The sequence below is a fragment of the Meles meles genome, chromosome 11 (genome assembly GCF_922984935.1).
Source record: "Meles meles chromosome 11, mMelMel3.1 paternal haplotype, whole genome shotgun sequence".
Lineage (NCBI taxonomy): Eukaryota > Metazoa > Chordata > Mammalia > Carnivora > Mustelidae > Meles > Meles meles.
Window position 1 is genome coordinate 1,690,862 of NC_060076.1, and position 10,421 is coordinate 1,701,282.

At 62.2% G+C, this 10,421-nt stretch overlaps 1 protein-coding gene across 2 annotated transcripts in view; it reads left to right on the plus strand.

Annotated features, from left to right (window-relative positions):
* CAMSAP1 (calmodulin regulated spectrin associated protein 1) overlaps positions 1-7,256 on the plus strand; it is a 56,833-nt gene extending 49,577 nt beyond the window's left edge. For both annotated transcript variants that reach the window (XM_046022187.1, XM_046022188.1), the window contains 6 exons: positions 738-874; positions 1,151-1,359; positions 1,448-1,550; positions 2,706-2,821; positions 3,222-3,340; positions 6,160-7,256. In XM_046022187.1, coding sequence (XP_045878143.1) covers positions 738-874; positions 1,151-1,359; positions 1,448-1,550; positions 2,706-2,821; positions 3,222-3,340; positions 6,160-6,462 — 987 coding nt within the window. In that variant the 3' untranslated portion in view covers positions 6,463-7,256. The remainder of the gene's footprint in view (positions 1-737; positions 875-1,150; positions 1,360-1,447; positions 1,551-2,705; positions 2,822-3,221; positions 3,341-6,159) is intronic.
* Positions 7,257-10,421: the final 3,165 nt, after the last annotated feature.

Consider the following 10,421-nt stretch of genomic DNA (forward strand, 5'->3'; position numbering starts at 1 on the left):
CTGTCGGACGGGTGTCGGGTTTCCTCTCGTGCCCTTGGTTTTACGGGTGTGTCAGAGGCTCACACCCGAGCTGGGCCCCGCGAGCTCTGTCGCTGGGACCGACTCCACCGGAAGCACCCATGGGTGCGACCTGTTGCAGCGAGCGTGGCCGTGTGCCCGTGAGGCTTCAGTGCCGGGCCGAAGCGGGAATCCCCTGCCGTTTTCATGGCTCAGAAGTGTTCTGTTTCTGTTGACGGTTGCCTGACCGTTCGGTAAACGCCGGTTGTTAGCTCCTGGGCCCGTGGGGGCTGGGTCCGGCCTCCAGGGCAAGGTTTGCCGAGCCTGGGAGAGCAGCGGGATCTCTGAGGAACTTCCTTCGGGCTGTGTCTTTCTTGCGGTGTTTTCTCAGGTAGAAAGGGAGGCGGGGTGGGGGAGCTTCTCTGCTGTTTTCCACGACTTCTCCCTCGGGGCGCAGGGTGCGTCTCCTCTGACCAGCAGCCAGGCCGTACGTGGCACCTGATGCTTTGAACCTGTCAGCTCCTGTGTGGAAAGCGAGGCAGATGGGACCCAGTAGGAAGGTGATGGCTGGGGCTGTTTTCGGGGTGGCCTAGTTGTTCCCGAGTGTCCCCGTGTCTGCGAGGACGGCCGATCCTCGGTGAGGGAGGCGGGGACGCCTGCGGCTGTGCCAGGACCCGCTGTTGGCGCGCGTGCGCTGCGGGGGCTGTGTCCGGCGGGTGACGCGAGCGGCCCGCTTGCAGGACGAGCAGAAGGCGGAGGACGAGCTGGCCAAGAAGCGGGCAGCCTTCCTCCTGAAGCAGCAGCGCAAGGCCGAGGAGGCGCGCGCACGGAAGCAGCAGCTGGAGGCGGAGGTGGAGCTGCGGAGGGACGAGGCCCGGTGAGCCGGCCCCCGCCGCACCCCTGCTCGGGCCTCCCTGCCCCGGCCGGCTCCCCCTTCCTGCCCCGGCCTGTCCCCATCCCGCCCCCCACGGGGCCAAGCCGGGCTCTGCTTTACACCCTTAGGGCTGGTCCCCCTCGCCATGCGTGACCGTCAGGGCTGTGGGTTCGCGTCCGGCTGCCGCCGGGTGGGGGCGTCGGGCGTGCACGGGCGCAGAGTGCGGGGCCGTCGGCCCTGAGCCCCGCGGAGCGCGTGTGAGCGGGCGCGTGTCTGCAGGCGGAAAGCAGAGGAAGACCGGGTCCGGAAGGAGGAGGAGAAGGCGCGGCGGGAGCTCATCAAGCAGGAGTACCTGCGTCGGAAGCAGCAGCAGATGTTAGAGGAGCAGGGGCTGGGCAAGCCCAAAGCCAAGCCCAAGAAGCCGCGGCCCAAGTCCGTCCACCGCGAGGAGTCATGCAGCGATTCGGGGACCAAGTGCTCCTCGACCCGTAAGCAGGCGGGGCGCGCGGGCGGCCGTGTGCGGCGACGGTGGGGGGTGCCGCGGCGGGCCTGGCGGCAGCTCTCCTCTCCCACCAGCCGACCACCTGAGCCGGGCCCAGTCGGGCTCCAGCCTGTCCCTGGCCTCCGCGGCGACCACCGAGCCCGAGAGCGTGCACTCGGGGGGCACGCCTTCCCAGCGGTAAGGGGGCCCGTGGGGCGGATGTGGGGGGGGTCGCGGGCGGTGATCCTGGGGTGATTTCCCGGGAAGTCCTGTCCGCCCCACCCCGCAGGCTGCGTCCGAGCCGAGGCGCTGGAGCCTCCGTGCGGGGCTGCCTCTTCCCTGTGAGCCCGGACGCGTCCCTGAGTACCACGGCTCCCAGCAGTGCCTCGCTGGGGCCTCCGGCGTGCACTCCAGCCGTCCCGTGGTGGCGTTGCGGGCTTAGGACCCCGATCAGGACCGGCCCTCTGCCCTCTGCCCTCCGTACCCTGGATGTGGCTCCCATGGTGACCGCCCCTGGCTGGGTTCAGCCTGCGGGTCTGGCGGCTGCTGCTGGTCGGTGCCGCGGCAGGCGAGTGCCCGGCCTGCATGAGGCCGGGTTTCTGTGGCGTGGGACAGCTTCCCTTGGGACCTTGCAGTGATGGGGACTGCACGGGGGACTTGCTGGTACCAGCACCGACGGCCTTGTGCCTTCTGCACGTGTGTCGTTGGCCCCGCGTGTTTTCCGGTCTTTACTGTGTGTTTCCTCCTGTGGCCGTGGCCACGTGGTCCTCTTCGTCACGTGGCTGGTGGCTTCCTGTCACCAGCGCCCTGCGCAGGGCCCACGTCAGGGACTCTGGATCCTGGCTGGGGTTCGGTTCCGCCGCGGTGTCCCCTGGGCCGGCCGTGTGCTGCTTTGCCACCCTTGGCTTCCGCTGGGCTCTGCGGGGACGGCCCCGAGGGTGCCCTTAGGCCCGCCTGGCGTCGGGGAGGGGCCGAGACCTGGGCTTCGGGACTCCGTCCATGGTGCTCCCTCCCGGGGCCTGTCTCTCGTGTGTCAGCAGCGCACATCTCCCGAAGCGAGTCTGGAAGCTTCCCGAGCCAGCAGAGTCTCGGAGCTGCTTTCCTGCTCCAGTGGGGTGCCGCCGCAGGCAGGCCTCTGACGGAGGGCAGTGTCCTTGCAGGGTGTCTACTCTCGTCACTGTGTTGGGCCCCTTGTATTTTGCCCTGAGTTTGTAGTCATGTTTGGGAGGCAGAGTGGGTGGGGCCGCTGCCCGGCTCCTCCGCGGCGGGCATTGCTTCCTGCTTGGCTGGCTGGGCTGGGCGAGAGGGGACGCCTGCAACTGTCCCTCCCCTGTCCCCACCCCCCCGCTTCAGAGTCGAGTCCCTGGAAGCCTTGCCCACCCTGAGCCGCAACCCCAGCCGGAGCACAGACAGAGACTGGGAGACGGCGTCGGCAGCGTCGTCTCTCGCGTCCGTGGCCGAGTACACAGGTAACGGGAGGTCATGGGCGCGTCCCTGCCGCGGGGGGACGGGGGGAGGCAGGCCCTGCCCGGCTATGGCCCACGACGTGCCTTTCTGTTCCTTTGGCCCCATGCCGAGTCATTTTGTCTTGGCACTAGGGAGACGTAGACCTTCAAACTATTTCTTGGTTCTTTTACGTATGAGAGCAAGTGAAACCAGAAAGGGACTAACACCACCTTGATTCTTAGTTTACTGAAAGATGGTAACTCGGAATGAATGCTTTCCAACAGATCTGAAGTGGCTGTTGCCTTCCGATTTCAAAAACAGACCTTGCTGACCCTGCCTGGTTGCTGCTTGGGGAACTCTGGGTTTTCTTGTGCGTGCGTGCGCCTGAGAGTGTAACTTTGTGCCTCTCGCCTGTTTTCACAGGTCCCAAGCTCTTTAAGGAGCCCAGTAGCAAGTCAAACAAACCGATCATTCACAACGCTATCTCTCACTGTTGTCTGGCTGGGAAAGTGAACGAGCCTCACAAGAATTCCATATTGGAGGCAAGTATCCAACGTCAGCCGCTTGTTCTTTTTAAGTGCGGCACCGTTGGCGCGCGCTGTCACTAACCACGAGTCTTTACGTAGAGGGAAGGATGTTAGTGAATGAAGAGCCTTTCCTAAAACAGAGCCTGGTTACTCAGTGCGCAGGTGCTTCCCCGCCGTGGCTTTGCCGCCGAGTCGCCCGGGCGCCACTGGTGGTGCGGGTGGGGAAGCGCGGGCACACGGGAGCCGCCTGCATGGCGCTCTGCTGCGCGGGGGCGGGGGGGGCGCTTGAGGAAGAGAGGGCTGCGGACGGGCCGGACTCAGGGCTGTTGCCCTGGGGACAGAGCTGGAGTCGAGGGCAGGGCCCTCACGTGCGGAATGAGTGGCAGGAGCTGGTAGCCGCGGCCGTTAGCCGAGGGCAGGGTGACTGCAGGTGGCGGAGGGGACCGGAGTTTCTGCACTCCGGTGCCTGTGGCCGTGGCCGAGGCCGTGTCGGCTGGAGATGGGAGGAGCCGGCAGGATATCCTGAGGGATGACGGGAGATGCAAGCTTGGCGTGAAGTGCTTGCTGTTTGGCTCCGTGGTGCCGGACGCCCCCTTCGTGTTGGCCACCGTGATCACAGCTGCCGCGGGATGGTGTTGGCCTCGGCCACTTTAGGGGGAAGCTGATGACGGTCTCAGCGAGAAGTTGATCTGCAGCGGGAAGTGGAGGGTCGAGGTGGCTTGCATGCCCTGAGCCTGACTGGCTCTCAGTGTCGGGGGTGGCGACGCCCCGTGCCCCACGCAGGGTGGGGACGCCTCTCCTTCGGCATCCTCACGCAGGGCTCGATCCTGGGGATCAGTCGCGGGGCGAACCCCAAGGCCCGGGCTGTGATGTGGACATTCTGGGGTGTGAGGCAGGCCCTGACGGAGGAGCTCGCGGCTGCTTCTGGGAGAGGCTGGAGAGGACGTGGTGTCCGCTCTGGTGCTGTGGCGTGGAAACGGCCGCAGACCCTGTGTGACCGAGTGGGCGTGGTCTGTGCCCGCAGCACTGCTGACGGCGGCAGGTGGCGGCCGCGCTGGGCCTGTGCCGCACAAGAGGAAGCGATGAGTTGCCTGGGAGCGGAGAGGACAGCAGGGCGGGGGCCGGGGGGAGGGTCCGCCCGCAGCCGGGAGCACAGCCTGCGTGGACACCAGGGGCAGAGGGGCTGGAGGAGCTCGGGGGAGGCCGGTGCACATGGATGGGGCAGCTCGCACAGGGCGCTGTCGGCGGCGGGACCCGCCGGGCTCTCGGTGAGGTGGTGCTGGCGGCTGTGGGCAGGGGGGCGCACACGCAGCCGGCCCTCCGGGCGCCCTGTAGCCTGCGGGCCAGGGGCCGGCGCGAGGGGCGCGAGGCGGGGAGCGGGGGTGCGGAAGGAGGGCGGCGACTGGGCCGGGCCGCGGCGTGGGACGCGTGGGGGGCCCCGTGTCTGGCGGCGCTGCTGCTTTGCATCTTGCTCCTTGTTTAAACGCACTTTTTAGTTCGTTGAAGTCAGTATCGTTTATACTTCCGGATCCGGGTTTTCCCACTTGATCTTTGAAAATATGTATTTGTGTGTGAGTTTATTTAAGTAAACGATGAGCCTGTTACATTCTTAGGAAGCTGGTATGTGTCTGTGAAAAACAAGTGTGTTTTCTAAAGCAGAAACAGAAGAGCGGCTCTGCTTTGCATTTTTACGAATCTTTTAACTTCCTGGCTTCATGGAGGGCGGCCTGGTCCCTGTGTGCTTCTGTGGGTGGTCTGTGAGGAACGCCTGTCCCCGGCCTCTGGAGCAGCCCGTGGCACGCTGGGCCGAGCGGGTGAGGGCAGAGCCCGGCCGCGGCTGTGAGAGGGCGCTGGGCTCGGGGACCCCGATGGTGCTGGGTTGGGTGGTTCAGCTTGGGCTCTAACACGGAAACCTGGAGGTCAGAGCCGCACGCAGCGGACACGGTGACCGGTACCCACCCTGCTGCTTGCCTCGGGCTCCTTGGGGGCACGTCCCTGGTAGGCTTGGCAGTTTTCCGTCTGTTTGCAGACCGGTACAGCTGTCGTCTGTAGCTCGGGCATAGAAGGAAACCCTGTCCCTTGAGCCACTCCCCACGTACCCCAGCTCCCACCAACCTGCTGTCCGTCTCTGGAGGGGCCTCCCCTGGCCGTGTCCCATGAAGGAGGTCCCGCACCGGGAGGCCTTTTGGGGCTGTCTGCTCCCTGACCGCGTCATGGGTGTGTCCCATCCCTGTCGAGCACGGGGCAGGGGCGCTCTCCCTTTAGTGGCCACATCTGACTCCATTGTGCGGTTCTGCCCCCGTGTGTTTCTCTGCTCTCCCGCTGAAGGGCATCTGGCTTTCTGCTCCGGTGACGGTGCTAACGAATGCCGCCGCAAGCATTCACGTAGGAGGTTTTGTGTGGAAGCTTCAGACGAGAGTTGCCGAGCCTCGGGGGGTGACTCTGTGCTCAACGTTCCAAGCAGTCGCCCAGCTGGGTCCGCTCCCTGTGGCCGCGCGGGAGGCTCTGGTCTCTGCACACCAGCACTGGCACTTGCCATCGTCCTTCTGTTGGGGGGTGGCCCTCCCCGTGGCGTGAGCGCTGTCCCAGTGTGGGTTTTGATCTGCATTTCTCTGGTGGCCCATGAGGGCGTGTGTGATTTTTCACTCCATCTCAGAAGCATTTTTCCTCACACACGTGGACCACCTAAGTCAAGTCTCAGGGGCAGGTGCTGCTCCCCCGCTGTGCAAGTGGGAGGACCTCGGCCGGGGTGTGGGTGGGCCGTGCAGAGAGCGGGAGGCGCGCCGGAGCCTCTCTCTAGCCCTCGCCTCTCCTCCTCTCCTCCCTTCCTGCAGGAGCTGGAGAAGTGTGACGCCAATCACTACATCATCCTGTTCCGTGACGCCGGCTGCCAGTTCCGAGCGCTTTACTGCTACTATCCCGACACCGAGGAGATCTACAAGCTGACCGGCACGGGCCCAAAGAGCATCACCAAGAAGATGATCGACAAGCTGTATAAATACAGCTCAGACCGAAAACAGTTTAACCTGATCCCGGCCAAAACCATGTCCGTCAGTGTGGACGCGCTCACTATTCATAACCACTTGTGGCAGCCCAAGCGGCCCGCGGTGCCAAAGAAGACCCAGACTCGTAAATGACAGGGGCGCCGGCGGGCGGGTCCGAAGGGTGTGTGGACAGCATCGATATTTATTATTTTCATCCGTTTGGGTACGAAGTGTGCGTAGTCACAGACCTTTTCCAGAGAGGCTGCCCGTGAAACCGCGGAAAACCGTCCCTTGGCTCCCAGCGCACGCACAGGATGCCGGGCGGAGCGAGGAGGACGAGGCACCCCGCTGAGTGGCTCGTGGAGGCCGCGGCCGACCACGGGGGGTGTCGTGAGGTCTCCAGGCCGTGGATCCCTTTACTTGAAGTTCTCCTTCGGTGTGAATGGAAAGTGATCTTCACTTTCTCACCTCCTGCCCTCCCCACCTTGCACGTGACCTCACGCCCCTCGTGCTGGCCGGCTGCAATCCCAGGAGATGGCGGGGCTGAGGCTCGGTCTCGGGTCGGGGGTTGAATGTGTTTAGGAAAGGGATTTGAATTGGGGGAATCTTGGTCATTTGAGAAATTGTATGATATTTATTGATTGTGTCTACTGCCAATGTTTATATCCAGTTCTGAGATTTCTGAAAAAAATTCTTGTTCTTTGCTGCTCAGAAAACGTTTACTGAAAATACCAGTTCACTAAAAGCCCTGAAAATCTGCAAAGTCTGTCTTCTGCTAAGATGATGTTTACAGACGTGGCGACTGCCGGCGCGTGATCACGCGTGGCCCGCGGCTGCCTGACTGCAGGTGCGCAAGCCGAGCCAATGCCAGCCGGCGCTCGCGACGTTTTAGATAGTACTCTGATGATTTGTTCACTTTAATAAAGACAGATTTTGCTAACGTAGAATAGTTTTCACTCTGAGCATGTTTCTCTCGAGAGCTGATGCACTTAGGCTGACGGGTCCCTCCGTGGCGTTCCGATGTCCTGACTTGTCCGTCCCGAGTCTGGCTTCTGACGGGCAGCGCGCCCTGAGAGGACTGTGCAGGGCTCCGTTCACATCAGCCGTTGTGTGCTGTTGCGGATTTACAAACAATGTAAGTGGTTGTTTGCAGCTATCTGGGAACTCCAAGCAAGCGAAACGGCTTTGGATTCTGTCCGTGTTGGTGCAGATGGTCGTCCGTGCCTCTCCCAACCGGAGGCTCCCGGGAGACAGGTGCGCCCGGCCCCCCGGCCTTCACGCAGCTGCAGTCCTGCTGACGCTGTGTGACTGACCAGCTGCTCTGGGCCTTGATCTGAGCCAAGTGTCGGAACATTCTGGAGTCGCGTGCGTTAGTTTTGCACGTTTTCTTGGGAGTATCATTCGAATCTGTCTTGAACTGCGGCAGACCCTTCAGATCGATGGGAAAAGTCAGACCCTTGTCCCTGCTCCCGAACTTGCAGAAGATGGAAGGTAAGTGAGTTCTGTATCTGAGGAAGGAGGGAACAGGCTACAGAGCACGGGGAGGAACTGTGGGCCTTCTTTCCGCCTCCTCCCATCGGCGCCCTCCGCCCTCTGAAGACCCCAGGTCCGTCCGTCCTGTGTTAGCAGCGGCTCCGTCCTGGGAGCGCGTTGCGGGGCTGCAGGATTCCGGAAGCGGAGTGCGAAGGGGTCGGCAGTGGACTTCTTGTCCCCGTGCGTTTCACTCGTGGGCTGTGTCTCTCCTTGTACGTTTGATCTTCTACTGTTATATTTATTTTAAGAGATCGCTAAGACGTAATAAAGTAATTAACTAATTTGCGTTCTGTTAGTCACACCTGTGTGCGGTTGCTGTGGGTCCTTCTGTCGGTCTGTGTCCACTCCTTGCTCCGAGAAGTTTCTGGTGGTTTTTACGTTGGAAACACTCCGCTCCCAGAGAGCCCTGTCCTCTTGTCGTGTGGAGCATGGAGGCTTTCTGACGAGCCGCTTGCCTTCGTGGAGTCCCAACGGGTAGCCGCTTCTCTGCCGACTCGCCAGGGTCCTGGTGAAGTGAGGAGATGTGGTGGTTGTTACCGAGGACTCAGCGCTTACGGCAGAGAGCTGGGAAGTGAGTTCCTGCCAGACCGGGTAAATCCTGGGTTTTCTTGATGGGATTAGTCGGCCTGTGGAGTGCTCGGACATTGTCCCTACAGTCTTCTCATTGTCCCTTACATCAACAGGCCCTCACTTAGAGGCTGACACTTTTAAAAAAATTTGTCTTTTAAAGATTTTATTTATTTGAGAGAGAGAGAGCACGAGAGTGTGAGAGCACGAGCAGGAAGAGCAGCCGGCAGAGGGGGAAGCAGGCTCCCTGCTGAGCAGGGAGCCGGACTCAGGGCCCGATCCCCGGACCCTGGGCCAGAACCCAAGCGGAAGGCAGCTGCCTCGCCAGCTGAGCCCCCAGGTGCCCCCAGCAGCTGTCGTTTCTGATGTCCTGTCGTCAGGCCGGTGCTGAAATGGCCGATAGAAGTGTTTGGTGTATCGATTGGTAGAGCCAGCTTTTTTACTATGAAAAATTTCAGACCCACGGGATGCATTTCGTGGTTGAGATTTTATTTATTACTTTTTATTTTTAAAATTGTTTTATTTGACAGAGATCAAATGTAGGCAGAGAGGCAGGCAGAGAAAGAAGGGGAAGCAGGCTCCTGCTGAGCAGAGAACCCGATGCGGGGCTCAATCCCAGGACCCTGGGATCATGACCTGAACTGAAGGCAGAGGCTTAACCCAGAGCCACCAGGCACGCCTCGCGGTTGAGATTTTAGTCCCTTCTGGCTTGATGCGGCAAACATTTTTCAGTTCTGTAGGATGGCCTTACAGCTTTATAAAGGGTGCACGTTTTCCAACGCCCCCGTGGTATTTGCGTCGTGTCGCAAATCTCGTAGGACGGCACGACAGCCGTCTCGTGGCCTCCTGGAATGCTGACGGGCTGGAGTCGGTCTGTGCTTGTCCCGCCGCAGAGTTCAGCCTGTGGAGGAAGTGGCACCCAGATGACTGGTCGGACATGGGGCGCCGGGAGCCCCGAGGGTCGCCGTTGTAGGACGGATGCCAGCCAGTTCTCGGTTGACCTGCTCTCGCGTCCACACCCCCGCGCGCAGCAGTATCACAGCTGGGGTGTGGGCGCACAGGTGGCCCGTCTGCCCGTGGGGCCTTCCATGCCGCATCCTCCGGGCGCCGCTCCGGAGCCGCGTCCGGGCAGGTGTTCGGGCCCCGGGCCTGCTCTTGGAGGGCGGAGATGCGAGCAGCGTTCGGCGGTCCCTCCTTGCATGTACTTCTGCCGCTTGTGACCGTGGTTGTGCTCGGAAGGGGCGAGAACTCACCTAAAGAAGCTTTCCTTTTGGAAGGAACTTGGGTTCAGATGAGCTTGGGGTCGCCTTTGAGGACAGAGGCTGATGTTTGCGGACTGGCCTTGACTTCGAACAGGTTTCTGTCAGACTGCGTCACACACGGAAGGGACACGGCGATGTCGCTGCTTGTGCCCCACCAGCCCCGGCCGAGAAGCAGGACGCACCGGGGTGGCCTCTTCTCTGGGCAGCTCGGGGCGCCTGGCTCCGACCCTGGGTCTGGGGTCGCCAGCCGACTCGCGCTGGGGGCTCTGCCGTCAGCGGCACGTGAGGCCCGGGCCGTGGATGCGGCCCGCGATCTCGGACAGGCACCGGGCCCAAAAAGCCTCTCGGTGTCCCTGTCCTGCTCTTGGCTTCCCCCGTTCCGGGCAAATCCATGTGCTCGTTTGCCAATGAGCAGAGAGGGACGGTCCCCACTCTGTCCCCACCTTCGGCCTGACGCCGTCCTCGCTGCCTTAGAAAGAGTGACTTACACGTCCGGAATTCTCTCCGGAATCGCAAGGGGCACATCTTGCCGGAGCCGCTTGTCTTGGGAATGAGTGACAGTCCGGAAGCTCCGTGAGGACCGCAGTGAGGACCTCCACACGGTGCGTGGCCTGTGAAGTCTGCTTCAGGGAAACACGTTTCTGGGCGATGAGAACGGGGTTGGTTCCCCTGCAGAGAAGCGGCGACGGCGTCAAACCCGTTCCCCGTGGAAGTGCAGGCCCTGCGCGTGGCCCTGCGAGGCCCGAGGCC